The 25,836-nt window shown below is 36.4% G+C and overlaps 1 protein-coding gene across 6 annotated transcripts in view; it reads left to right on the forward strand.

Annotated features, from left to right (window-relative positions):
* ADK (adenosine kinase) overlaps positions 1 to 25,836 on the forward strand; it is a 298,730-nt gene that overhangs the window by 71,421 nt on the left and 201,473 nt on the right. For 3 of the 6 annotated variants that reach the window (XM_030030968.2, XM_030030967.2, XM_030030969.1), the window contains 2 exons: positions 10,720 to 10,798; positions 13,814 to 13,868. In XM_030030968.2, the coding sequence (XP_029886828.1) occupies positions 10,758 to 10,798; positions 13,814 to 13,868 (96 nt within the window). In that variant the 5' untranslated portion in view covers positions 10,720 to 10,757. Of the gene's footprint in view, positions 1 to 5,716; positions 5,841 to 10,719; positions 10,799 to 13,813; positions 13,869 to 25,836 lie in introns of all 6 variants that reach the window. The other 3 variants (XM_030030964.1, XM_030030965.1, XM_041127400.1) reach the window with 2 other exon arrangements.

A 25,836-nucleotide genomic window follows, 5' to 3' on the forward strand; every position in this document is an offset into this window, starting at 1 on the left:
AGAATCCCAAATTCATCAACATTCAGTTGATTATTTTTAAGGATTATCCATCATCTTTATTTTGGTCCCTACTGAAGACTTTTTTTTTTTTTTTTTTTTTTTTCTGTGCGTAATTCATAGTCTCTCCTTTGACCTCTTCCCGCAAGGTTTGAAGGTTTTGTGCTGATACAATGCAGGAGGCTTTGTTTTGCAGCTGAAAATATTGCCGCTCAAGTGAAAACCTTAATGTAAGAGTAATTAATCAAAGTTGTTAATCTGGTTGCTTCATTTTTGTATTATTGAAATTCCAGAATTCGGTAGTGCAAACAATTCATTTATAAAAAACCTTTGCAAAGATTTAGGGAGAACTGTATGAAAGACAGGGGAAGAAAGACCCCCAAACTCTATTCTATAAAGTAAATGATTTAAAGAATAGCATCAGTGTCAAGTCTTTTTGTCACCTCTGCTACTTCTAATGCCACTTACAATATGTATGTTTACCTTCGTTTGTTTACACATCTTCCTCTTGCAAAGCATGTCACAAGTCTGAAGAGGCCTTTCTGTTTTGGTGGCAAGAGGATGTTTTCTTTAGAGCTAATAATTTTTACTCTCCATTGATTATTTAGCCATTTGGGTTTGCTTTTTTCAATTATCAATGGAATATTGAGATAAAAGAGAACATTTTATCTTGCCTCATTCAGATAAATATTTTTGCATTATTAGCACCTGTTGACCTTTCAACCTATACTGTTTTAACCCATCTTCTCATATTGCTGTGGTCGTGGTACAAAATGGTTTAAACCAGTCAAGTTTAATGATTCTGATATTACCAGTGTGTGCAGCTCCTAAATAACCCCACAGGGCTTAGACTGGGTTAGTCAAGATTAATGTTTTACATTTTAGAAATTTGGCATATATCTACATTGCAGATGATAGTGTTGTGGTCAAAACACTTGAGAAACATATAAATAAGCTGGTGTAAGTATAAGAATCAATTTGACTGCAGTAGCGTGGAAATTTGCATGGGAAAACTTATGCTGTGTTTTAGCAGAAAGAATTAACTTTTCCTAAACATCAGGCTGCTGTGCCTAGGCTGCTTCCAAATCCCAATCTCATTTGTTTATAGCTCATTTGAGCACACTACGCTCACTCTATATGTTGTCCTGTAATTGTCTCCCTGGTAGGCAAATTATGCATCTTTGCAGGTAGCAGTCTATTCTATGTATCCAGACCTTGGATACCATGCCACCAGCATAAGTTGTCCTCCTTCTAGGAGAGTCAGATTTTTGTCTTTTATGGAAGTGAAAGCAATGTATTTCCATGTTATCCCTTCTGAATGGTTTTGGTTCCTTTTTTCTTAAATCCCGCCCCCCCCCCCCCCCCCCCCGAGTATCCTAAGATGTTGATAATAAACAGTTGATTCCTTCTGTAGTTTCCAGTGCCACCTAATGAAAATAAAGATGTGGACGTGTGATTACGTACTTATCAAAAACTTACCAAAAAAAAAAAATATTTGGGAGTATACGTATGTGCTTCTGTAAATATATATTGCCTGTGTTTTTGAGCTACAGAAATTCATGTTATTACCCACTATCAGTAGGTGACTATCTTAAGGGATATTCAAAACAAAGCTGTATTGAGAAACAGGGAGGTTAAAGAGAGCTAAAATAGAAATCTTACTTGGTATTTACTGTTGGTTGTGCTCAAAGCAGGGTTTTCTGTGCTCATTCTCCATTCATGAGGAAAATTATAGTTCACAGTGTGTTAATAGGGGCTTGGAGTGGACGTATACTGTCTTCTTGGTCTACTTAAATATCCTGATGTATTTTTAATGTTTTCTTGGTTTAAATTTACTGACTGGTTACTGACTTAAAAGAATTTAAAATAGCACAAGGGGTGAAGAAAAATAGGTGTTTTAGCAGTGTAGCTGAATTGACATGAACCATTTTTATTACTGTAAACAACAAAAATTTATTTAGTTTGTGGTTAACAACTGTCACCATTGTTTTGGACTTCATGTTAATAGAGAATATTACTCAGATAAATGCTGCTTAATCTGAGTGATGTATGGAAACAATCAGTTTATGATTTGGTTTTGGAATAGCTCTGCAAAACTTTCTAATACTTTATCGACTCTGAATTGGAACCCAAACTTTGCAACTTGATTAATTTATTTTTTACTGTTTTACTGTTTTGATGTATTTGTAGGTAAAAGTACAAATTGTAAAGTTACTACAGTAAAACATTTCTCTCTGCCAGGTGTGAGTGTGCATATGTCCTTTTTTTTTTTTTTTTTTTTTTTTGTCAGCTCTTTACAGGCAGCTTAATATGATTAGTAAGTACTACAGCTTTAGATAATTTAAATTGTAGCAAAGATAAGGTTTAGGAACTCTTGATGACTGAATACTTCTAATATTAAAATATTCTTGGCAAATATTCTATTAAGTTAAACAAATTTTCACTTTGATGTGAGCTGTAGTAGGTTGATGCTTGTGAAACAGCAGTTTCAATTAGCATTCACTAAAGGTTTATTGACAGTTAACACCTGGTCTCTACTGTGCCAAGTGGGAAGCATCTATTGCAGTCTTATATGATTGTTGCATAATTAGGATTGTGATCTCTAATTTGCTTTTAATTTTGTAAATCTAGTCTTATTTTCAAAACCAGTGTTACTTGTGTTCCTGCATTTTTGTTCTAGGATAGACAAAGTTATTGATGTTAAAAGGATTAAGTAGTACACTATTTTCTAATATGACAAAGAAGTTGCCCTTTCATTGGTTAGCTAGCAAGGAAATTTGGATTTAAAATTTACTGGTAGGTCTCAGAAAGCATGTATTTTTCCCATGCTACTTATGAGAAGCAAACAGAAAATGACACAGGTTATTTGGAAGTTGTATTCTTATACACAAGCTGCCAAATGTATACTGGGAACATCAGGAGCAAGTGTAAATGTTTTTGTAATACTGCTGAGAAATAACAAAGGAAATGACCTTGTTCCTTAGTGCTCCAGAACATACTTTGGCACATCCAAGGATGAAGAAGGTAAATGCTACATACTTTTCCCTGCCTGCAATGTCTTTTGATCCTTATTGGCTATGCATAAGGGCAGGGAGCTATTTCTGGCTACAGTGTTTTGCAACAAATACTATGGTGCAAATCCCTAGATGTATCCGCAGAGTTTTTGAGTCTTGGCTGATCTTTTTGAACATCTTCCAAAAAGACAGTGGGAGGAAAGCAGAAACTTGTAGTGAGTTACTGAACTGAGGAAAATTCTTTAATGGTATTTCTGATTATCTATCCTAGATGAAAACTTATTTTAAAAAATGTTTTTATTAGAAATTTAATAGAGGGAGAGAAGTTTTAGTTGTCTTGACCTATACTATAGTAATCATATAATACACATATTTTAAGGTTTGTGAAGGTACTCTGTGTATATAGAATGTGTGTATGTATATGTAGTGTTTAGTGATAGAATCAGAAATGTAATCTTTTAATAATCTAGTGGTATAGTTCTTTTCATTTTCTTACAGCATTCAGAATATCAACAGAAAAACTTGCCTTGTGGTGGCCGATGCTTCTAAGTATAATCATGTACATTTTTGAGATAATGTACAGGAGGAAGATACCCAGATAATCTGGAATAAGGGGGGCTTTCAAAAACACTTGCATAAATTTGCCTGACTCTTTGCCGAGAAAAGAAAAAAAAAATTACTTTGAGAAATGACTTTAAATCATGATCCTTAAGAGCTGATGTTTTAACCTTACATTTGAATGACTGTTACTTTTTCCATCTTGTTTCAATATGCCTAAATGCAAACACATGTGGAAAATGTTCTTTTGGCTTTTATCAAACTGACATTTAAGTGCATTTTTTTCAACCTCGCTAACATTTGTGGTAAAATATTTCAAAGCTATGAATCTTGCAATTTGCCTATGCATTTTTTTTTTCATCTTTCATATATTAACATTTGGTACTCATAATCCTAACCTGGTTGGAATTACTGGTTTTTTTTCAATTGCTGTTTGTTTTGATGAGGTGATTAGGAAAATACTTTATGTGAAATTCTAGTTTGCAACAGTAAATAGTTCCATGAAGAGTCACTGTTTTCTGAACTTTAGTAAATAAAGGAGAAAAATATGATAATCTGCTAGAATCAATTGTAGCAGTCATATTCCTAACACATTTAACTTTCTGTTGTATTATATGTTCATGGTGCTAACCTGTCTCCAATACTTCCTTATTAGCATGTTTCATTCTTCCCCTCTACTCCCCTACCTATTCCCAAGCTCTTTAATTCTGTGCCAAGCTAATAAGGAGAAGAACTAGCTCTGGGTAAAGTCAGTCATTGCCAAGCAGCTGTTATAAAGTTTTCTCATGTACCTCTGTGATTGCACCTCATTTCTAAAAGGCAGTATTTTTGCTCTTTCCGGTCCAATTTTAAGTAAGAATATCCAATTATATCTGCATCTCAGTCTTAATTGGTTATATGTCAAAGACTAAGGATGAAATAGTTCATATAACTATCCTTTCTAGGGTTTGAACTTTGAGTTGTAAAATTTAGATAGAGAAATTAGGTACACTCTCTTTAGAGTTAAGATTATGAATTACTTTTCTCTTTACCCACAGCACTTGTCCTGAAGTATTCTGCCTTTTGCTTCTGTTTAAAAATAATACATTGTGGTTTAATTATAATGTTTGCTTCTCAAGACTAGACCTTTTCCTAAAATCTGAATTAGATTTTACTTACGATCAGATTATGAGGGCTTCAGCTTGCCTGCTAACACTGACCAGGGAAGGTTGTCTTTCTACAACGTGTGCCCCATCTGCCTGGTGGTGTGGCTGCCTGTATCGTTCTGGCATTGGCCCAAGCTGTGATGAAACTGAGAATGTGACAGATGACAGGCTTGTCCAGATGTATGCATAACTACTTCTGCCATGCCCTGCAAAACAATCAGGATGCGGGTTTGGCATTATTTAGTTGTTTGTGTTGATTTATTCCTTGAGGGTTTTCTTAAAAAATGGCAATAATATTTGGTACTTTTTTGTAGTTTTACTGAGCTTTTAGTATTATTAAAACAGGTTGTATAATATGTTCACTCTCTCACATTTTTTTTCCTTTAATTTATGGAGTGATTTCATAGACATTCTGACACAGGTTACTTAATTTGAAGATTTAAGTAGATTTTAAAAAATGTAATTAAAAGGATCAAACATCTAACTGTCAGTGTATTAGTCTGGTTCTTCTCACAGCTGAACATCTAAGCTATTGCCATGTCTTAATATGACTACTTCTTGCAACTAAAAATAAATATCTGGGAAAGGTGTCAGAATCACCATTAATTATGATTTTTAATTAGAATCTAATTAAAATTCATCCAAGAGCTTGAAAACATACCAAATCCTAGTCTGCCTTCCTGTCTAGAGGTATCAACAAAGACTGCCTCTGCAGCCCCAATTCACGTCCAAAGAAAAAGAAGTTACAGATTTATGTGTAACTTGCAACCTTTTATTGATTATTTAAGACGTTTCCATCTTGGTGTCTTTGAAGGTTTTTATAACACCAAACAAAAATGTACAATCCACTTCAAATATATTATTATTATATAAAATAACCAGATTTTTGTCTTAGGTTCAGGCTATCATTATCTGGCATACAAAGCCAAAAAGGGCAAAAATTATTTTTCTCTCCTCTCTAGCAGTTTCTGGTAGCTGATTTTTTTTTTTTTTTTTTTTTAGCATGTAGCTCCATGCTGATGTATGCTTTTGAGTACATCTTAGGTAATAAGCAGATATATCAAAAGATATCCAGGGCAATACACCCTGCTGAAAAACAAGGATTACTTTTTTCTACTTCTTGCTGGTAAGTAAATATGATGATCTGACATATCATCAGAAGTGTTTTTTCCTGGTGCTGTCTCTGTATAAAGACAGTTAAATGTTGGTATTCTATGGCCGTTTTACTCTTCAAAAAGAGTTTCTTGTAGTCTAATATAAATTGTGTCCAAAAACTTAACAGCATTACTTGAATTGCTTTAATTTTCCTTACTGTAGCTCCATTGCCTTATGTTGTCTGCCTTCAGTTGTAGGGAATGTTTTATGTGCTTATTTTTGTTGTCAGTTTGGGTTTGAAACCATGGTGAGACAAACATGACTGTATTTGTTGCTGTGTAACATAGAACAAGAAGATAGTTCCAGCTCCAAAAAGCTTCAGATTTTGTGTATAAAATGAGTTATGAGAGATGGGTATTGATCCAGGAGAGGATTGCCAGTCATTAGGCTGGAGAATAGCCTCGGGAAATCACACAGCCTTACTGATGACTTTCTTTAGACATTATGGTGAAAGATAGTTTGAAAGAAGATTTAAGGTAGATTTGCTAATATTCACAGAAAATTCTAGTAACTAGACATTGGATGATATAATGGGTTAGTGAGAGAAAAGGTATTTTTGTTGACCGCTTTGTGCCCAGAGGCTGTTGTAAATCTGAATATACCGAATGAAGGATAGTATGTATGTTCAGTGCCATAACACCTTGCAGGGCCTTGACAATGTAGAGAAGTGGCTTCTGCTTGAAATGACTGAGAAGGGGCTAGAAGAGGGGCATGGAGAGAGGCTAGCTTGTCAGAGGGATAGCTGAACCAGATGGTCTTTGCAGCTGTATGCATGGATTGGATATTAAGGTGAGTGCATTTATCAGTGTAGTACTGGAAATCGTGCTTTTTAAGAGGTGCTATGAAGGAATAGTGTAAGGTTTAAACGTAGCTTGGTAAAAGGACACAGAGAAGATGGATAGTGATGATCAGGTTATGAATGGTTTGAGTGACAAACAGGGTGTCGTGGTCTAACCCCAGCCAGCAACTAAGCACCACGCAGCCGCTCACTCACTCCCCCCACCACCCAGTGGGATGGGGGAGAAAATTGGGAAAAAGAAGCAAAACCCGCGGGTTGAGATAAGAAAGGTTTAATAGAACAGAAAAGAAGAAACGAATAATGATAATGATAACACTAATAAAATGACAACAGCAATAATGAAAGGATTGGAATGTACAAATGGTGCGCAGTGCAATTGCTCACCACCCGCCGATCGACACCCAGCTAGTCCCTGAGCGGCGATTCCCCGCCCCCACTCCCCAGTTTATACACTAGATGGGACATCACATGGTATGGAATACCCTGTTGGCCAGTTTGGGGTCAGCTGCCCTGGCTGTGTCCTGTGCCAACTTCTTGTGCCCCTCCAGCTTTCTCGCTGGCTGGGCATGAGAAGCTGAAAAAGCCTTGACATTAGTCTAAACACTACTTAGCAACAACTGAAAACATCAGTGTTATCAACATTCTTCACGTACTGAACTCAAAACAGCGCCATACCAGCTACTAGGAAGACAGTTAACTCTATCCTGGCTGAAACTAGGACACAGGGTAGTGAAATTGTCAGCAGTGATACTTACTGGGAGGAAATTCTTACAGCTGCCTCCAGTTTGAGGTAATGGTATGGCATATATAAGAGGAGTCTGTGCCTTTTAAAAATAAGCCTCTGCCTCCTGTAATGTAAGGGGGTGTATTTTGTGTTTGTTTTTTGTTTGTTTTTTTTTTTTAAGTGTAAAAATTTTATTCTCATTCTTGTTTGTATTCTTTTATAAAATAGCTTCTTCCATTACCTTCTTACACTTTTTTTTAATACCCATTAATTCTGTCAAAAGTGAAGCTACTGAAAAGGCTCACCTTTCTGTATCAAGCTCAATTAGGAGTCAATCCTTTTTAAAAAAGGGGAGGGGAAAAAAAGGAACTGACAGAAGTGCTTTTGCCTTTAGTATAATTGAGCAAAACATTAACATATCCTCTTTGGTCAGTGCTAGAGCTGATCAGCAGTATCACAGCTGAAAACATATGCTGCTGCAAATGCAAACTTGTTTTTGTTAAAATATGCTGTAATGTGGTGAACAAATTCGTGGTACCAAAAATAGGGGCCCCTTTATATGGTGCAGATTGTGGGATTTATTATTCTGTTATTTAAGGTAATGGTATGTTGCTAGGTCAGGAGAAAGGTCACAGTTCTCAGATATAGCACAGCCTTAAGAAATACTCAGAAAGACCAACAAGTGCAGAATGTGAAACAAAAATATTATTCAGTCTTGCTCATAAGGTTCTAATTTTCTTGAATTATCCTAAGTGTGATAACAGCTTAGTCCTGAAGCACACACAGAAGCTCTGTTTAGCATTCCTGGGGCTCAGAGCAGTTTCTACAGTTGAACTTCCTTCCTTAAAATAGAGAGTTTTATAAAAGCAAATACCATGTTTCGGAGGCATGCTGGAATGAGAGAGTCTTCTCTTTGCAGGTCAGACATACAGCAGACAGTGACGAAGTCAGTGTTCCCACGCTGCCTGTGCCATCTGCTGATATTTTGAAAAATGTCCACCTAACTGTTCATCTTAAGATAAAAAGCTATTGGCATTCTTAATTTTGACGTCATTCTTGATGCAACTTGGTTATCAGGCTCTTGTGGATTAAACCAACACAATTTATATTGTCCTTTTGATGTGTTATGGAAAATGACCAGCAAAAATTACTTTTCTTGCATGTGTACAAACTCTCATTATGTTTTATACAACAGACCTTCAGAGGTGTTGAGTTTACTATCTTAATTCGAAGAACAGGAGTTAAGTCTTTTAATGTGCAATCTGAAGTAGTGAAAGACAGTCACCATTTGTCTTATTCTATTAAGTAATTGTAAAATAATTTGTTTAGATTATTTCTTAGATTACATAGCTGTCACCTTGAAATCATCATAATATAGTATTTTAAGGCTGTTTCTAATTTTTTTCCCCAAATTCAGATACCACCTATTTTATTCATTCAAACTACAAGATAAGTATTTAAATACCTACTCATCTAGATTTAAAGCTGCTAAAATACCAGTTGGCATGCCTGTAGATATACAAGAATACAAAAATAATTATATGATTTGGGCAGTACACACTGAAATTGATTGAAAAGGTAAAATGTCAATTAAAGAAAAAATATCGCCAAAATACTTAATTAGTTCATGATGGTTTGTATGTCTGCTTGAGAAGCCGTTGTTAGAAGACCTGTTGGTTTGGGGTTCCCCCCCCCCCCCCCCCCCCCCCCCCCCCCCCCCCCCCCCCCCCCCCGACTTTGACCTACTTGCTATCATTTGAGGTTTCAATTGCTTGACATAAAATTGGTGGATAATTAGTAGTGTGTAGATAACTGTGAAAAGTATATATAGTAATTTAGTTCTTGGTTCTTTCTAATTGTCTGCCCATCAGTAGTTTGCTAGGGTGAGTAGCTCATTATTCAAACATTTTAAATGCAAAGTACTGTAGAAATAAAAATGCTCTTATTAGTAACATGGTATTGAAAATCAGGACCTTTTAAACAAACAAGTCATTATTTGACAAATCTATCCCCAAAGCCATTGTTTCACATACTATAAGGAGATTGGTGTTGTGAGGGGGAGAGAAAGGGTAGGGTTGGCAGATAGTGTTCATTTTTCACTGTGTCTGAAATAAAGATGTGTCACTGTTTTAAAAGATGCTAAAGGTGAATACAGTAAAACATGTTGAAATGCATCTAACTGGGCAAGCTTCATTTGTTAAAGATAAACACCTAAAGTTAATAGACCTTAAGGGCAAATCTATGCTATTAATTAGGGTTGACCTTAAGGTCATTTTGAACCTCAAGTGTGCAAACAAATTTTACAGTAAACATTTTAACTTGCTTGCAGGAGTACTTCCTTCTGAGTCTTAATATCTTCTGAGGTTGTTAATCCTGCTGTTTAATCCACTCATTTTGAAGTGTGCTTAGAACTTAAAGGCATGATGCAGTATTTGTGCATAGCCTCCCTGCAGTCCCCACAACTCCCTCATTCTAGTTCCCTTTTCTGTGACACTTTATTTCCCTTTTCTATAGCCTGTGACTAGAGAGAAGGCTGGTTCTTAAGCTGTGGTGTACTATAATCAGAGATGCAAAATATATCCTAGACAAGGAAGAGTGTCTTACAGAACTCTATCTGGGTCTTAACCCTAAGGTTTGATCTGAAATGCGAGGGTAGATATTTCTGTTAAAAGTTTAAATATTTGTTTTAACGTTCAAACCTAATAATATACTACTGAATGTTACCAGAGAATGCTATATTTTCATAGTAGTATGACTTGAAGGATTTGAAAGCTCATCTGGAGACACTTGGCTTTTCTGTTATCAGATTTTCTCACATACTAGTAGATATGTTCATAAAAGTTCTTCACCTGTCAAAATGTACTATTTCATATGAAAACTTAAACTGTAGCACCTTGTTTGGGTCAAGTTAATTTTGAAATAGACACCAGATCTTGATCTTCTCACTTAATTTTACATTCTGTGTCTAGCTTTAACGAGGTGGAATTAAGTATCTGAATGTCTTCAGTTATGTTTCTTCAAGCATATATTTCATCAATCTAACAGTTCACTGCAATTGAGCTTATGCTTCAGATAATGTTTTATTTCAGTTATTTAGTTCACTCACAACTTTAAGGTGAAGGTTTCAAGTTGATGTCACTCTTTGCTTTGTAATTTAGAAAAAATTTAAATACAAGTCCCCAGCTTGCATCATGTGTAACACCTAATGTATCTGGATTTCTTGTTTTCAAATAACACATCATCTACTTCTAATCTTCATGTTTTCTTCTGAAAAGAAAAAAAATATTATAGTTTAACTTTTCTCCACTTTTTTTTTTTTTTTAACAGATTTGAAGAACTTGTGAAAAAGTTCAAAGTAGAATATCATGCTGGTGGTTCTACTCAAAATTCCGTTAAAGTGGCCCAGGTTTGTTCTTTCGTAAAAAAGAATTATTGATAATTTGAAGTGTTGGCTTTGAATCAACTTGATGCTCTGTATTGTGTGTGTTCGTCATGAGTACTGTTGAGTGGGTGCTTGTGATTTTGTTGCTCAGACTATGCTTGTATTTTTTGACATGATTTATTTTGTACTTGTGCTCTTTTATTCTTTTCACACACTTTCTGTTAATGTTATAGTTACAACTACAATGTACCTAGGAGTGGAAGGGGGGGGGGGTATTAAGGAAGATTGAGGCAGGGATTTGTTAAAGGTGTACAGTGAAAGGGTAAGAGGCAAGGACAAGGTCCCTAGCTGCAGTTAGGAATCTTCTAATGAGTAGAAAAAAGTCACAATGGGAATAGTTATACAGAGAAGTTGTTGAATCTATGTGCTTGGAGATTTTCATAACTTATCAGGATGAGTCCTTGGACAACCGGATCTAAATTTGAGGTTGGCCCTGCTCTGAGTGGTGGGTTGGACTAGAGACCTGCAGAGGTCCCTTCTAGCCTGCATCATTTTGTAATTCTAACCATGTTTATCCTGTAAGAACTTGAAAGTTTGTCCATAAAAGATTGAAATATAAAACTTTTTTTTTATACAAAGATAATGTTTCTGTCTATGGGTATGATGAATAACAGTAACGCTGAATTGGGTTTCAGGTATGTTAGCTTTTCTGTAACTAAAGTATGCCTTTTGTCACAATACTCTTAAGCGTATACCTGTATGTATACTTTTAGATTGTGATAGATGTACAAATCCTATAAATAAAAATATACAAACTGCATTTATAACCTTTTTGTTAATGATCCTGGCTTATTAACTTCCAGATTTCCTATATAATTTAAACTTACTGCCAGATAGCATTAAATGCATATTTGGAAGAAATTAAGTTAAAATTTAACAAAGGTTGCCCCTGCAAATGAAAAGAAAAAAATCATTATAGTAATGATCGCTGCTCCTTTGTACAAAATAGTTGCTTCTTTACTAAGGTTTTCATTTTCTGAAACCCCAAATGTCTTGAAAATATTTGTGATAAAAATATTTCACAACAGGGAAAAACCCAAGTTGCATGTGTTTTATTGTATATAGCATTGTAATTCTGAAATAGTTATGTTTTTAAAATACAGACAACTTTCAAAGCTTTTTTGGTTTGGGGGGGGGGGGCGTTTACTATGTGGTCAAGCCAATTTTTTGCTTCTTATACTTTAAAAAAAACTCTTCATCAGGAGAGCTCAAGTTATTGGATTCATTCTGTGTCAGTATGACACTTGCTTGACCTATGGGGATGGTGTAGAGGTGGTATCTCTTCCATGACAGCTGATTAGAGGTCAACTTTTTGGAGGGAGTTCTGCAACTGTTTATTAGTTCTGAGGCATGAAACTCTTGTTTTCATTCCTGCATCTAGATTGAGGAGGTTTAGAAGCAAGTGCATGTGGTAGACCCAGAGTTTCTAAACTTTGAAGTGTTCAAAGAGCCCAGGATTTTATTTCTGTCTCTCCCTGAAGTGACCTCTTTGGCATCAGCTAATTTATTAGTAAACTATGTCTCATACTTAACTGTTTTTTTATCAGTCCAGGTGTTGCTCAATAATTATACTATGAAGTACACAGAACCTATACAGAGTCAATGAAATAGGTGAAATTTAAATCAATGAAATGTAGGAGTTTCTATGTCAATGCTCCTTTCTTATACTGATCAAGTTTTGCCAGTGAACTTTTCCTTTACCTTGGCTCTGAGTTGGGTGCTTCATTCAGTTCCAGTTGCCATCTGGAATTGTATTTCCTTCCAGAAGGGTTGTCATCTCCTAGTTTTTGTTTCAAATAAGATTGAAACTTCAGACAGTTGTGCATGAATAACGTAACGTCACTAAGAGGCTTTAAAAAGAGGGATGGGAGAGTGAGCGAGAGAAAAAGAGAATTCTGGAAATCTTGAAAGAAGCTGTTACTCTGTAAGCTTTAGCAGAAGAAAAAAATGTGAGGCTAGAAAAAAAGTAGTTTAAACGTAAACCAAAAATTAAACTAGAAATTCTGGAAGAATTTTTGCAGCAATATTTATTGGCATATTGGAGAGAATGAGTGTGAAGTAATGTTAGATCTGAATAACTTAAATATATTTTTATTTGTTGAAGGTAATAGGAGAAAGCAGAGACTGATTCAGGAAGCCTGACTGGTGGTTGAGAAGTAAAGGACCAATAAATAAGTTCAGAGCTCTGAGGTAGCCAGACTCTTAAGTGAATGTGGATTCTCTGTGAGAAGATATGTGGGGAAGAAATCCTAAGAATAAAGGTCTTATTAATTTCTCAACTTCTGTTGCTTTATGGGAAAAGCTTGAAAAAGTATGCTAAAAACTGAGAAAATTGCAGAGCCATTAATAAAATGATTGGAATAAAAAAAGGAAAAATTTAAGAAGCAACTCAAATAGGGTCATTGAATTGTTTGTTTCAAATAGTCTGCTGCTTTAAGGGTCAGAAAAGCAACAGTATATTGTAACAAAAATACCCAAAGGCAAAATGAATGGGGAAACTTACAGTATATAATGTGTTTAAAAAGGAAAAATGAAACTGTCATATGCTTGCTTACATGGTGTATGATGATCCTCACTTCTGTTATACATGTTCATACATTTTTGGATATTTTTTTCGTATCTGTAAAGATAGTCAGAGCTACTCAAGAAAGACTTTCTGTTCCTGAAAAGGATAAGCCAACTTCTTCTTAAAAAAAAAAAAAAAAAAAAAAAAGCGGGGGGGGAGAAAAAGTCTTAGAAATACTGTATTTATCTTGTCTGAGAAACTTGAGATGGAAATCGCAGAAAGAGGCAATAGGAAGAAGCTCTGAATTATGAAGAAAACTGGGAAGAAAATAACGCTTAAATCATGGGGTTTGCAACTAAAATTTAAGGCAGCAGCAACTATAATGGAAATGAAGATTTTAGAAGTTTACAAAGAATTAACCAAAATTGCAGTCAAGCTGTGAAGACTAGAATTAGATTAATTTTTTTTCCTAGCACATTAACAGAAAGGAAAGATCTGAAGTGCAGCCTTGAAGACAGAATTTGGCAGGTAAGGTACTAAAGGGAATTTTGGTATTTTTTTAGTATTGACTTGCAGCAGAGCAGAAGTAGAGCGTGTGGCACACTGCAGGAGTGAGGGGTGGTTGGAGAGCATTGTGAGAATCAAAAAGCTGAATGTTGACTGCCCAAAGTGGGCATTAGGTGGACAGGGTATGTCAGCAGGGTCAGAAAAAGAAAAAGGTCTGGATGTATCAGGGACAACAGAAAGGATTTATTTTGTAGAAATGCTTCTAATGTATGATGGAGAAGACAGATTTTTAAAAAATGAAATGCAGAAGCAGAGTCAAAACATACATTAGAGTGAAAGCTCTTTAAAAGGAAAGAAAGGAGCAAATGAAAAATTATTCTGTTGCAAAAGAGATACAGAAGACTTGGATTAAAAATTGAGAGGATGGAAGATAAATAGTAAAGGGGCAGAAACCTAGAAATATCACAGTCTTACTTTTCAGAAGTGTATTATATAAGCGTTTTTATAAGTACAATAATATTTTTTAAAAATATCTGAAAATTGTGAAAGGGAGTACCAAGAGCAATATAAAAGTAATGAAGAGCAGTATGAAAGCCAGTGAGATAGGATGTTTCTGTTCAGGTTCTCTGGGTTATTAAAGCTGTTTGAACATATACTGATCTTGGAAAGAGCAAGGAAGCCAAAATTATTTTGGCTTGACCTAACTCATGTTATGAATAAGGAGAGAGGCAGGGAAAAAAAAAAACAAACCTGATTGATGTATTCCAGAAATGACAGGAACAGGTATAAAAATGGAAAAGATAAAGTAAATGAGATTACAGTTTAGCCATTCCTTAATGAGTTTAAATTCACAGCAAATTATGTCTTGGAAATACTAATTCATATCAGGAGAAGAATAGTGACAGGAGGAAGTGAAGAAGGTAGAGGCAGAAAAGTGTGTGAGGGAAAAGACAAAACTGTTTGAGAGGATATGAAATAAGTAATCTGGAAAGAGAAAAACGGCATAAAAATCCCGATGTTGCTCTGATTCTGTGTCCCTCACTGTCCCATCCTTGTTTTCTCCTTACCAATCTGCTTTTCCTTGTCCACTCTGATCTTTCTTGGGTGTAAATTTGTTCACCTGGAAAAGAAAAGATGGCTAACCAGAACAGATTGAGTACTTCTAAGGCCTTAAGGAGAAGTCTTATTGAAATAAATATCTTTTCGTTTAAGACTTTAGTACTGAGTGGAAATATAGAGACAGACTGTAAAGAATGGGGAGAGGGTAAGAGGAATAATGATAAAGGGCTTTCCTGAGTGCAGTACAATACAGAAAGCAGTTGGAATCCAGATTATCAGTAAAAATGCAGGTAATGTACTTCTAGAGGTGCTGTGTTACTATTAGACACAGTTGTTGGGATTTTTTTTTTTTTCTTAACCCACCAGTAGGGAGCGATAATAACTTTGCTGGATCAAGCTTTAATTAATCAGGTGTCATTCACTGAAAATTGCTTGATAGTACTTTGGAAAATGAGGACTAGAGATGATGAACTGAATTGCAGTCATTTGGTTTCTAGAATAGAAACTAAAGTTTAACTTTTCTGTCTGCTTTAGTGATCTTGGCATTAGAATTATCCCTTTATACTAACTTTTAGTTTTGCTTTGTGTTTAAAGTTAAAGTTATGATGCATGCTTAAGAACAAGGAGGAGAGTGGGGGTATCAAATTGAAACTGCAGTGTGCTGCTCTGACCTTTACTTGTCTCATTAAATTTTGGCTTTTATATCTAATATGATATGTGACATCTTGCTTTAATCTGAGCTCTTGAAATCCCTCCAAATGATTGGATCCATTATATTAAATCTATAAAATATGCGTACATGTAACTGCATGCAGTTCATAAATAATGTATTGTTTTAGAGTTCTGCCAACAAACTAAATTCTGATTTGTGAAGACAGTATTTTACTACTTCTCAGCTTCCTTCTGTAATTTTAATTAAGACTGTGCCTGGCTAACAACAGACGTTGATCTGGAAGGGAAAAAAAATATGAATCTTTTAATAGGGCTTGTGACTTTAAAGTATCTAAAATGGATAGCTTACATGTGCAGACAGGGCAAGTATTGCTGACCAGGCCATATTTGCATGATTTTTATCAGTGTTTATTTTGACTTTTGAGTGCTGAGGTTAAAACTGCAAGAAGTACTCTTTGACATTTTATCTTTCTAACTCAAGTGCTGGATTTCAAGTCTAACTTGATAGAATTTTATAACTGGGATTTTAAACAACACAACCTTGGCATCAAACAGCACATATTCATTCTTGTTTTTCTGGAAGTTCATATAAAGAATGCCATGTTCTTTATCCTCAGAATGAGTGCTCTTGGTTTATGCTGAATTTCTTCATGGCTTATTTACATTCTAAGAATTCTGCTATTGTTGTGGATCTAACTTAGCAGTTAGAGAACGCTATATTCTACCATTTATTCATCCTCAGAAGAATTGTGAAATTCTCATTACGCAAGTTTTATTATGAGTGATGCCATGTGACCTTGGAAGAACATAGCTTGACACATTTCAAGTTGAATTTGTAGGACTGGCAGATAAGGGGAAAACATAAGTTACGATTCTCGGGAAGCTTTCATATAGATACGCTTGAGACTTCACAATAATGTTTTTAAAATACATACCTCAGAAAATCGTAATGACTCCCTGTTTTTTTCTGCACAACCTCTTGCTATCTAATCATAAGCTTTTGGGTTTTTGTGGTTGTGCAATATGTTTGTAAAAAGCCTACATACTGTTGTTAGAGACTTTAAAGAAGCTTGGTTTAAAACTAGTGTATGTGTTTATTTACTTTTAATAATGTGTTGTTTGGAATGACTTTTAAATGAGGGATAACACTAAGAGAGAATAATCTGATGCTGAATTATGTTGAGCATTTGAGTCCCATCGTATTCTGTACGTCAGGGAAGTATGACACTTTCCCAGTATCAGCCTGTATTTCAAGAGCTTGTAACTTCATCCCAATTTTTATTCTTCAGTGATGATTAACTTGATCTGTTAATTTAAAGTGATTGTGCTTTTTAGCATCCTAATAAACTGATGAGTTTGAGAATTTAATTTTGAAAAATGAACCGATTCATGCTTGTTTATAAAAAACCGTATGTGCTGAAGGCTTAGATGTGTTTTAATTTTTTACTATTTGTTATGTGAGTAATTAGCCAAACCTTGGATTTATATTAAACATATGTGTCTGCTGGGTCATGTCATGCTTAATCAAAAAATAGTCGGTAAAATTAAAAATCTATCTATGAAAAATACTTGCAGGCAGAACTGCATTTTTTAAAGAATATAAGCTGTAGTCTAGTAAACATATAACTAGTTTCATTGCAACTGGTTTCATGCTTTTAAAACTAAGTTTGTACGTATTTGCAAAGTAGTACCCTTGGCTAAACATTACTTATTGTATGAAATCTACAAAGTCCATCACATACTAGCTCTTCAGTGTTCAGCCATTTAGTGATTTCCTCTTCACTGCCCTGTCATTCTATATAAATGGGCCTGTAACTAATAAATTTAATCTTTTCCTCACTTGTAAAAAATTTCTGGATTACTTCTATATAGTTGATTAGACTGAGGCATTGCAGGAAGAAAGGTTTGGCTTGGGAGCAGGCCTCAAAATGTATTGAATATGCGTAACTGGAAGAGAAGTAATGGAAAAGTTAGGTTATCAGGGAGGTCACCCCAAGCATACTCTAAATTTTTTGATGTTGATGCAGCTTTGCAGTATGTATCATCATTTTATGGAATCCATCATGCCATCAACTAGAAGTGTTCTCTGTTCTGCTTATTGTGTGCTTAAATTCACTTATGCCACAAATACCTTTTTCCAAAAACTCTTTCTGGAATAGCACTCCCAGAAAATGCAAGCAAGTCTGCTAAACGACTTTTTCCTCCTACTTGGTGAAGCAGAGAACATTTAGGTCTGTATCTTTCTGTTGACCAGATGGAAATAGGTCATTTTTTTTCTGTATTGGGTCTGCGTGACAAGGTTTTGGTAGCAGGGGTGCCTACAGGGGTGGCTTCTGTGAGAAGCTGCTGGAAGCTTCCCCTATGTCCGATGGAGCCAATGCCAGCCGGCTCCAAGATGGACCCGCCGCTGGCCGAGGCCAAGCCCATCAGTGACAGTGGTAGCACCTCTGGGATAACAGATTTAAGAAGGGAAAAAAGTTGCTGGGGCATGGATACTGCAGCCGGAGAGAGGAATGAGAACATGTAAGAGAAACAACCCTGCAGACCCCCAGGTCAGTGAAGAAGGAGGGGGAGGAGATGCTCCAGGCACCAGAGCAGAGATTCCCCTGCAGCCCGTGGGGAAGACCATGGTGAGGCAGGCTGTCCCCCTGAAGCCCATGGAGGTCCATGGTGGAGCAGATGTCCACCTGCAGCCCGGGGAGGACCCACACTGGAGCAGGGGGATGCCTGAAGGAGGCTGTGACCCTGTGGGAAGCCCACGCTGGAGCAGGCTCCTGGCAGGACCTGCGGATCTGTGGAGAGAGGAGCCCACGCTGGAGCAGGTTTTCTGGCAGGACTTGTGACCCCATGGGGGACCCACGCTGGAGCAGTCTGTGCCTGAAGGACTGCACCCTGTGGAAGGGACCCATGCTGGAGCAGTTCATGAAGAACTGCAGCCTGTGGGAAGGACTTGTGTTGGAGAAGTTCATGGAGGACTTCCCTCCCATGGGAGGGACCCCATGCTGAACCAGGAGAAGAGTGTGAGGAGTCCTGCCCCTGAGGAGGAAGAGCAGCAGAAACAACATGTGATGAACTGACTGCAACCTCCATTTCCCCATCCCCCTGTGCCACTGGCGGGGAGGAGGTGGAGAACTCAGGAGTAAAGTTAAGCCCAGGAAGAAGGGAGGGGTGGGCCAGAAGGTGGTGTTAAGATTTGGTTTTATTTCTCATTATCCTACTCTGATTTGACTGGTAATAAATTAATGAATTTCCCCAAGTTGAGTCTGTTTTGCTCGTGACAGTACTTGGTGAGTGATCTCTCCCTGTCCTTATCTCGACCCATGAGCCTTTCGTTATGTTTTCTCTCCCCTGTCCAGCTAAGGAGGGGGAGTGATAGAGCAGCGTTGGGCACCTGGCGTCCAGCCAGAGTCAACCCACCACATTTTCCAAGAGAGGTAGGCTCTGTGCTTTCTGAACCATTTGGGTCAGGATCTTAAATTCCTCAGAGTTAGTTTTGGCCTTATGCTTGATATTCCTTAAGCAGCGTCATTACATCCCCTTACTCAGATGGGCTTGGTGGCCCCAGCAAACATGTGTTTCCAATATTTTCAATGGTTCAATCCAGCTTTCAAGAAAAACTATGAAAAAGCTCTCTAAACCATTTTCTGTTTGGTATGGCTTAATAAACTTAGGGTATAGCCTTACTTTCTCTGCCAGAAAACAATCCTGAGGCATGTGTTCCCTTCTATGCCAGCACCTGTGTGTTTCTGCTGTGCCGCACCAGTGTAGCATTCCACCAGTGTGATCTCCTGTCAGCAACAACGCTGGCACCCTGTGCTGTCCTGCAAGTGCATGTACCTGCTTCTCAAGCCTATTCAACATAGAAGATAAGACAGAGAAAGAGTTAGGACTTACAGCTAAATTTTTCTTATTTATAACTTAGTAAATTTTATATGCTACTAGCCAGTAAACTGAATCTCTTAAACATCTATCCCCAGTGCTGTAGCCAGTCCTAATGAATGAGACTTGTACTTGGTGAAGGAATAGCAAAACATGCCTCAGTGCTGGCAAAAATTGTTGTTTAAGTTTGTCTCTCTGGAAATACAACAATGGCTATTCCCACTATTGCAAAGATGATGTCCTATTGATAGCGTCACGGTGGACAGTGTCATGTGCCAGTGACATCAATTTCCTAAGTTATTTATTCTTCCAACTGCACTCTATCATTCATGTATGTTTCTAAATTAGCCTATATCAAACACCACAGTAATGTGTCTGTACTTCTGACAGAACAGACAGCCTTTCCTCTTCAGAATTATAACATGCAGCTTGAGAAACTGGTGTAATGCTGAAGCAGATTGTTACAGATATCAAAGAAATTCTGTAATATTTGAGAGCTGCTTATGTGTTGTTTTTTTGTTGTTTTTTTTTTTTTTTAAAGCCTTAGAGAAGATTGCTAGACCTTTTATTCTGCTGTACCTAAGATCAATTTCAAAGCCTTATTCAGAGCTACCTGGAACAGTTCAGAAAAGCAACAAAACCACTTTATCATTATGGCAAACTGCAAAATTTTAAGCAAATTTCCCCCAGGTTACAAAGCTGGGTACTTCTCAAGCCTTTTTCTGCTTGTGAAGGAAGCCCATGCATTGTTTCTATGGTTATGGGTCAGATGTTGAAAGTAAATGATGCAGCAGTGTGTTGGAGGACCTAACTTTTCAAAGTTAGATAGTGAGGCTTTTTTCTGCACTCTGGTACTGGTTTGCATACCAGGAGTAACTGTGTACAACCTCTCTGTGTATATTCATAGGCCTGGGAATATAGTTTCAAGAAATACCAGGTTGGTCAGAAAATGAAGCTCCAAAGAGCCTGTGGCATTTTTTTTTCAGATTGCAATGCCATGTCCCTAAATTTGTTCTCTTGAAAATGAGGCAGTTTCAGTTACACCATCGTCACTCTACAACAGACTTTGTTATGAGACAGATGGTAACTGTTAAGCATTGCAAGACAAATGTCCTTATGTGCATCACTTTGGCATGGAATTGAGTGGCTGGCTGCTGGTGTCATGGACTTGCCTGTTTGATGCACCAGAACCACATCCACTTATTTCTTCAGGCCTTGTCCCTGGCCAGCAACCTCAATAAGATTGTGGGAAGAATGTCTTTGAAATACATCACATCCACCATCACTTTAGAAAAACAGTAAAAAGAGTTGTACAAATCACATTCCCCTTAAATCCATTCAAATAAAACCTTGAAACTCTCCTTCTCGTGGTGTTTGAGTGAGCTTCAGAGTACATATGCAGCCTCTGTTCATCTATCCAAAATTGTAATTTATTTAAATGATTAAAAACTGTTTCCATATTCCAGAGTAATCAAACATCAGTCACCCACATGGAATCAGAAGGCACTATATAAATGGTAGCAGTTGGCTCTTCCTGGGAGTGCAATTCAGCTGTCTTCTACTTGACTCAGCTTCTATGCCTGTTTAGCTATGTTAGCACCATGTTTTTGAGCTGTAAAAATTTGTCAATTTTTTTCAAAAGGAATGAAGGAATTTCAGCTCTGTCCGGAAGCTAATATCCACCTAAGTGAGTGGACTCAAACTGCATTGTTTTTTGGTTTTGTTTTCCCCTGAGGCAATGCCATCTCTAACTTGTAAACCATGCTGTATATGAGAGTGAGATTAATTAGCACATTCCCTAATTTATGCTTATTCTGAAAATAAAAATGTTTCCAGGTAGCACAATGATTGATGCAGGTTGGGATTTATCCTGAAGAAATAAACAGCTGGAAGTATCAGTGAGCGACATTTAGGGTACCTGGTTCTAGGGGTGCCATGCTGTGAACCCTCCAACATTTTTTGTACGCAGAGTGACAATGGGGCTTTCTCAGAACCTTTCACTCCATGTGGCTGTCCATGCAGCGGTGGGCTGATGGCATTCTAATAGTTGACTGACATTTACTTGACTTGTTCCCATTAGTTGTTACTGGAAGGAGAATGACTGCTTGATTTGGCAATCTCAGAAGAGAGGGTAAATCCCTGTGCTTCACTGATACTAATTTGGCATGCCACTCAAGTCTTGGGAGCTCGGGAAGTGTTTTATCCTTAGCAGCTCAATAAGTTACATAACTACATCTTTAGCAATTAATTAATGTTAAGTGATGTGATACAGTGGGGAGTTAATTGCTCTGGAAATCTGAAATGCCAAGTTACAGGGGTTTCTTGCATATCTCTAGAATACTTCCTGTTGAATGTACTTTTTTTTCTTTTTCCTGAACAAGGACACTGAAAATCTTGCTGTTAGCTAAAGAACTCTGTGCAGGTTTTATAATATACTATTCCTGGAGACCTAGTGCTTTCCTCAGTTTAAATGTATTAGTATAGTTTCCTTGCATGTTTACTAGATATATTCACAGTTTTTTTGCCTAAACCCATTCTTTTCTCTCTTTCAGTAACTTGTGCTCAATCCAAGTGTATGTATGTCTGATTTTGTACTTTTGAGTTCTGAATTTGACTTTGCTGCTAACTTGCATTGTGACCATATAGTAGATTAGTATACCTTTCTCTTTCTTATGTATATTATGGAGGTAGTGGTTTATCAGAATAGAAATTTAATGTAGGAATTTACCTAGTCTTTTTAATAATGCAAAGGGATAAGGACTGGTAATTTGATTGGTTCATCAGGAGTTACAGTAGTGCTTTTTTTTTTTTTTTTAGGACCCTGAGCATGATTTTAAAGGAACATGTAGGATCACCTTACCAATCACATCAGCAATCTGTGTTTCACTGGCTTTTGCAGTGACTAGCATTATGCACTATTCTGTGCAAAGAAAGGATATGGAATAATGCAATGAACTTCTAATAGGGAAGTCTTATCCTAGGACTACTCCACCAGCAATTAACTTACAGCCTGACCCATTAGAGTTGGCCTGTAGGTATTCTTATTATTGGTATATATGTCTAGTCTTTTTTAAAAAAGAACTTTCTAAAATTTGACCTCATTGATATGCGTTGAGTTTCACAGTTTAATTATTCTTGCTGCAAAATAGTATTTGGATGGATTTGGCTTATTATCATCTTAAACAACTGTAGGAGAATATTTACCAGAATGTTTACCCCATTTTGCTGGGGTTCTGTTCAAAATGGTCACAAGACCTTAAAGGAAAAGTATGCTTCTTGTATACCCTGAATTTGTTAAAGCACAAACACATATGCAGCAGCTCCACTTAGTTTCTTGTTATGTTGTACCTAGTAAAGTCAAGCACTGAAAGTTGATGGTGTTGTATTCACTTCAAATCCTGTTCTTTTGTTCTGCTTTCAACCCTTTTTTTTCACTTGTGAGTGAAGGAAGGGTCCTGTAGGCATAATAGCTAGATTCTGCATGCTTTCCCTAGCTATTCACAATATCTACCTTAGACTCTTTCCCTATCCTCACACCTGCCACAGTATCGGGACTAACTGAACAATGTTTCAAGTATTTTTGCATTTATTTTTCCCAAATCACTATACATTTGCCCTAGGAAACAAAATAAGTAAACTTGTTTGCTTCTACACAGGGTTTTGTATTTTCCATTTTTCTAAGGAGAAGACCACTCTGATTTACTATGACATCTTTAGGAGTTATATGTGTGCATTTTAGAATTGAGTAGTATTTACTAATGAAAGATATACTTTATATTACATACTAGTCTGCGTAAGAAAAGGTAATTTTAGATATCCTAGTAAAGTGAAATTACTACGCCCAATTATACTGAGTTTCTTCATGACGTTACAGTCTGACAAATAAATGAATTAATTCAAGAAATTTGTTTACTCTTAGGCTGTCAATGGTAGCATTAATGCATTGAGATATATCTGTAAACCCTAAGAACATAAGTCCTTCTTTCCCTGTCATTATAATGGTACAAATGTGCTGTAAGATAAATTAAGCTGGTTGGTTTGTCTTTTAAAAATACAACCTGAAATCACAGTGATCTCATATTCTTAGTTTGTAAATAAAATAAATAAATAAAAGGATTTTTTTTAAGGCAACGTTCCAGAGCTCACTTGGACTCTGAGATGAGCTGGGATTTTCTGCCTTTTTCGTGCATCTTATGTGGAAGAAATTCTGCATGACTGTAGATTAATTCCATAGTGTACAGTAGATGGTTATTAAACAAAGAAGGAAACTTGCTGACATAAATGTTTAATATTGTTATTATTCATTGTTTAAGTTTTTAAAATACTTTGTATACAGGTTGAGACCATAGTGGGTGTGATTGATCAAAAAAGCTAACTTTTGTGTGGCCTCAGCGGTTCTCACCTATGATCTCAAGATGGGTCAGCTTATTCTGTAACAGCTGCTGAATTGCTGCAACCTGCAGGCTGAATACTAAGAGAAAATAGGTACTGGTTTATTTTAATTTACCAGGCTGTCAGCTGCAGTAGCTCAGTAGATATGTCATGAGCAACTGAATTGTTCCTGCAGTGAGGGCAAGGGTTCCTGGGAAAGGGATCGGTAGTCTGCTGGTTAAATACCACTAAGGTCTCCTATGGAAATCTGTTCCTGCTCATAAGTCAGAGCTCTACGCCTACATGAGAGCCCAGAAAATTAGCTCTTCCTATGTAGAGGATACACATTACAGGAATCTGTCTGGATCATTATCAGTGGTGTCCAGCTATGTCTGTAAATGCCCCTACCCTATAGTGAAAGGGAATTTGATCTCAGATTATTGGATCTTCAGTTTATGGATATAGCTAATAATAATTGCAAGGTAGTCCAAAATTCACCATTAGTCTAATTACAGTAACTGAAGAATTTGGATCCAGAAATTAATTTTACGAATGGTTGTCATATGTGAAATGCAGATATCTTGATAACATGGTGATATGTATTACCTTTTAATATTGCTGTGAAAAGTTGCTAAATGCTGCTGTTTATAACAATCCCCCCCTTTTTTATAAATGAGATAAAATGGTAATATATCTGATTAACCAAATCTAGAAGTTTAGGGCTTGCCTATTTAACTCACTGTGAAGTTTTTCAAATATTATTTTCAAAACTTGATTGAATTGAAATATTCAAAATATACAGAAGTTAGCACTGCAGGAATACACTTAGGTTGCAATTATACCTTAACACTAAACTGAATTATATCATTAATTGAATTTTGTTAAACAGTTATGTGCTTTAGAATACATTAAAAATCTGTTTTTCAAAATTGTTTTGAAATTTTTTTGTGTTTTCTCTTGTCCAATGTTAGTTGGCCATAGGAGACAGGTCATTGTGATGTTTTGGAGTCATGGAACTGAAAGCTCCTTTCTGACAGCTTTACATTCTGTTCCCTTTTCAGAAGGAACCAGTTCTGGACAGGAAAAGGAAGTGGGACTCATTCTTTTGAGGGAGTCTTAATATATGAAATTGAGGAAAAGCACATCCACCAAAGGCAAAGTAATTATTCTCAATTAGTCTCAAATAAGCATTTGTCCAAGTATTTGTATATTTAGTTACATTGTTTCTTCAGAACCATTTTTAATGAAAAAATTCTTTTATTTTTTTTATTTTATTACAAGCTAGTCCTTGACCTTCTAAACTGGGCAATTTATCAAGTTTTGCCATTGCTATTGATGAAGATATATCTACTTTTCAAACGCTTTGCAGTAGCCCTGTAAGAAACTGCATGCCTTGTTTGGCCACTAAGCACGCTTTAGGATCCAGAGCTTGATGTAGCAAGAGCCAGGTCTGGTGGATCACAAAATAAGGGCAAGTTGGCAGGAATGAAAAGAAAATATTCTCTTTCTCCTACCCTGTTTCTGGTATGGATGGATAATGGCTTTAGGTATGACAAATATAATTTTTTCAGAAGAACTAACATGATTTTAAAAACTGTAGCAATGACAGTTTTTAAATTTACATACATAATGTAAATTTGGGCTTTATGCTGGGAATACTGCTGTGAAGTAGACCAAGTGTGATTTTCTGTGACAATCTAACTGTGCTAGAATTTTAGACTAGATGACTCAAAGCTGCCCTGCTAAAAATAAAGCAGGTTTCTGTTTTAAAGTCTGAGCTGTACACATACAGAATATATATGCTAATAAAAAAAAGTGGGCTTCTGTGTATGACAGATTTTTGATGGTATTTTATTTAACTCTGACATACGGTTCAAAGGTTTAAAGATCCTGAGAACTAAGGTACTTAAAAGAAAAGGTAACTGACCTGGTCATATGAAGCTACCTGTCAAGAGACCCCTATGTTAATAGCTCTAGTATTTTTTACAAATAAAAGAAGCTGGATGCA

Source organism: Aquila chrysaetos, chromosome 11, assembly GCF_900496995.4.
Source record: "Aquila chrysaetos chrysaetos chromosome 11, bAquChr1.4, whole genome shotgun sequence".
NCBI classification, from domain to species: Eukaryota; Metazoa; Chordata; class Aves; order Accipitriformes; family Accipitridae; genus Aquila; species Aquila chrysaetos.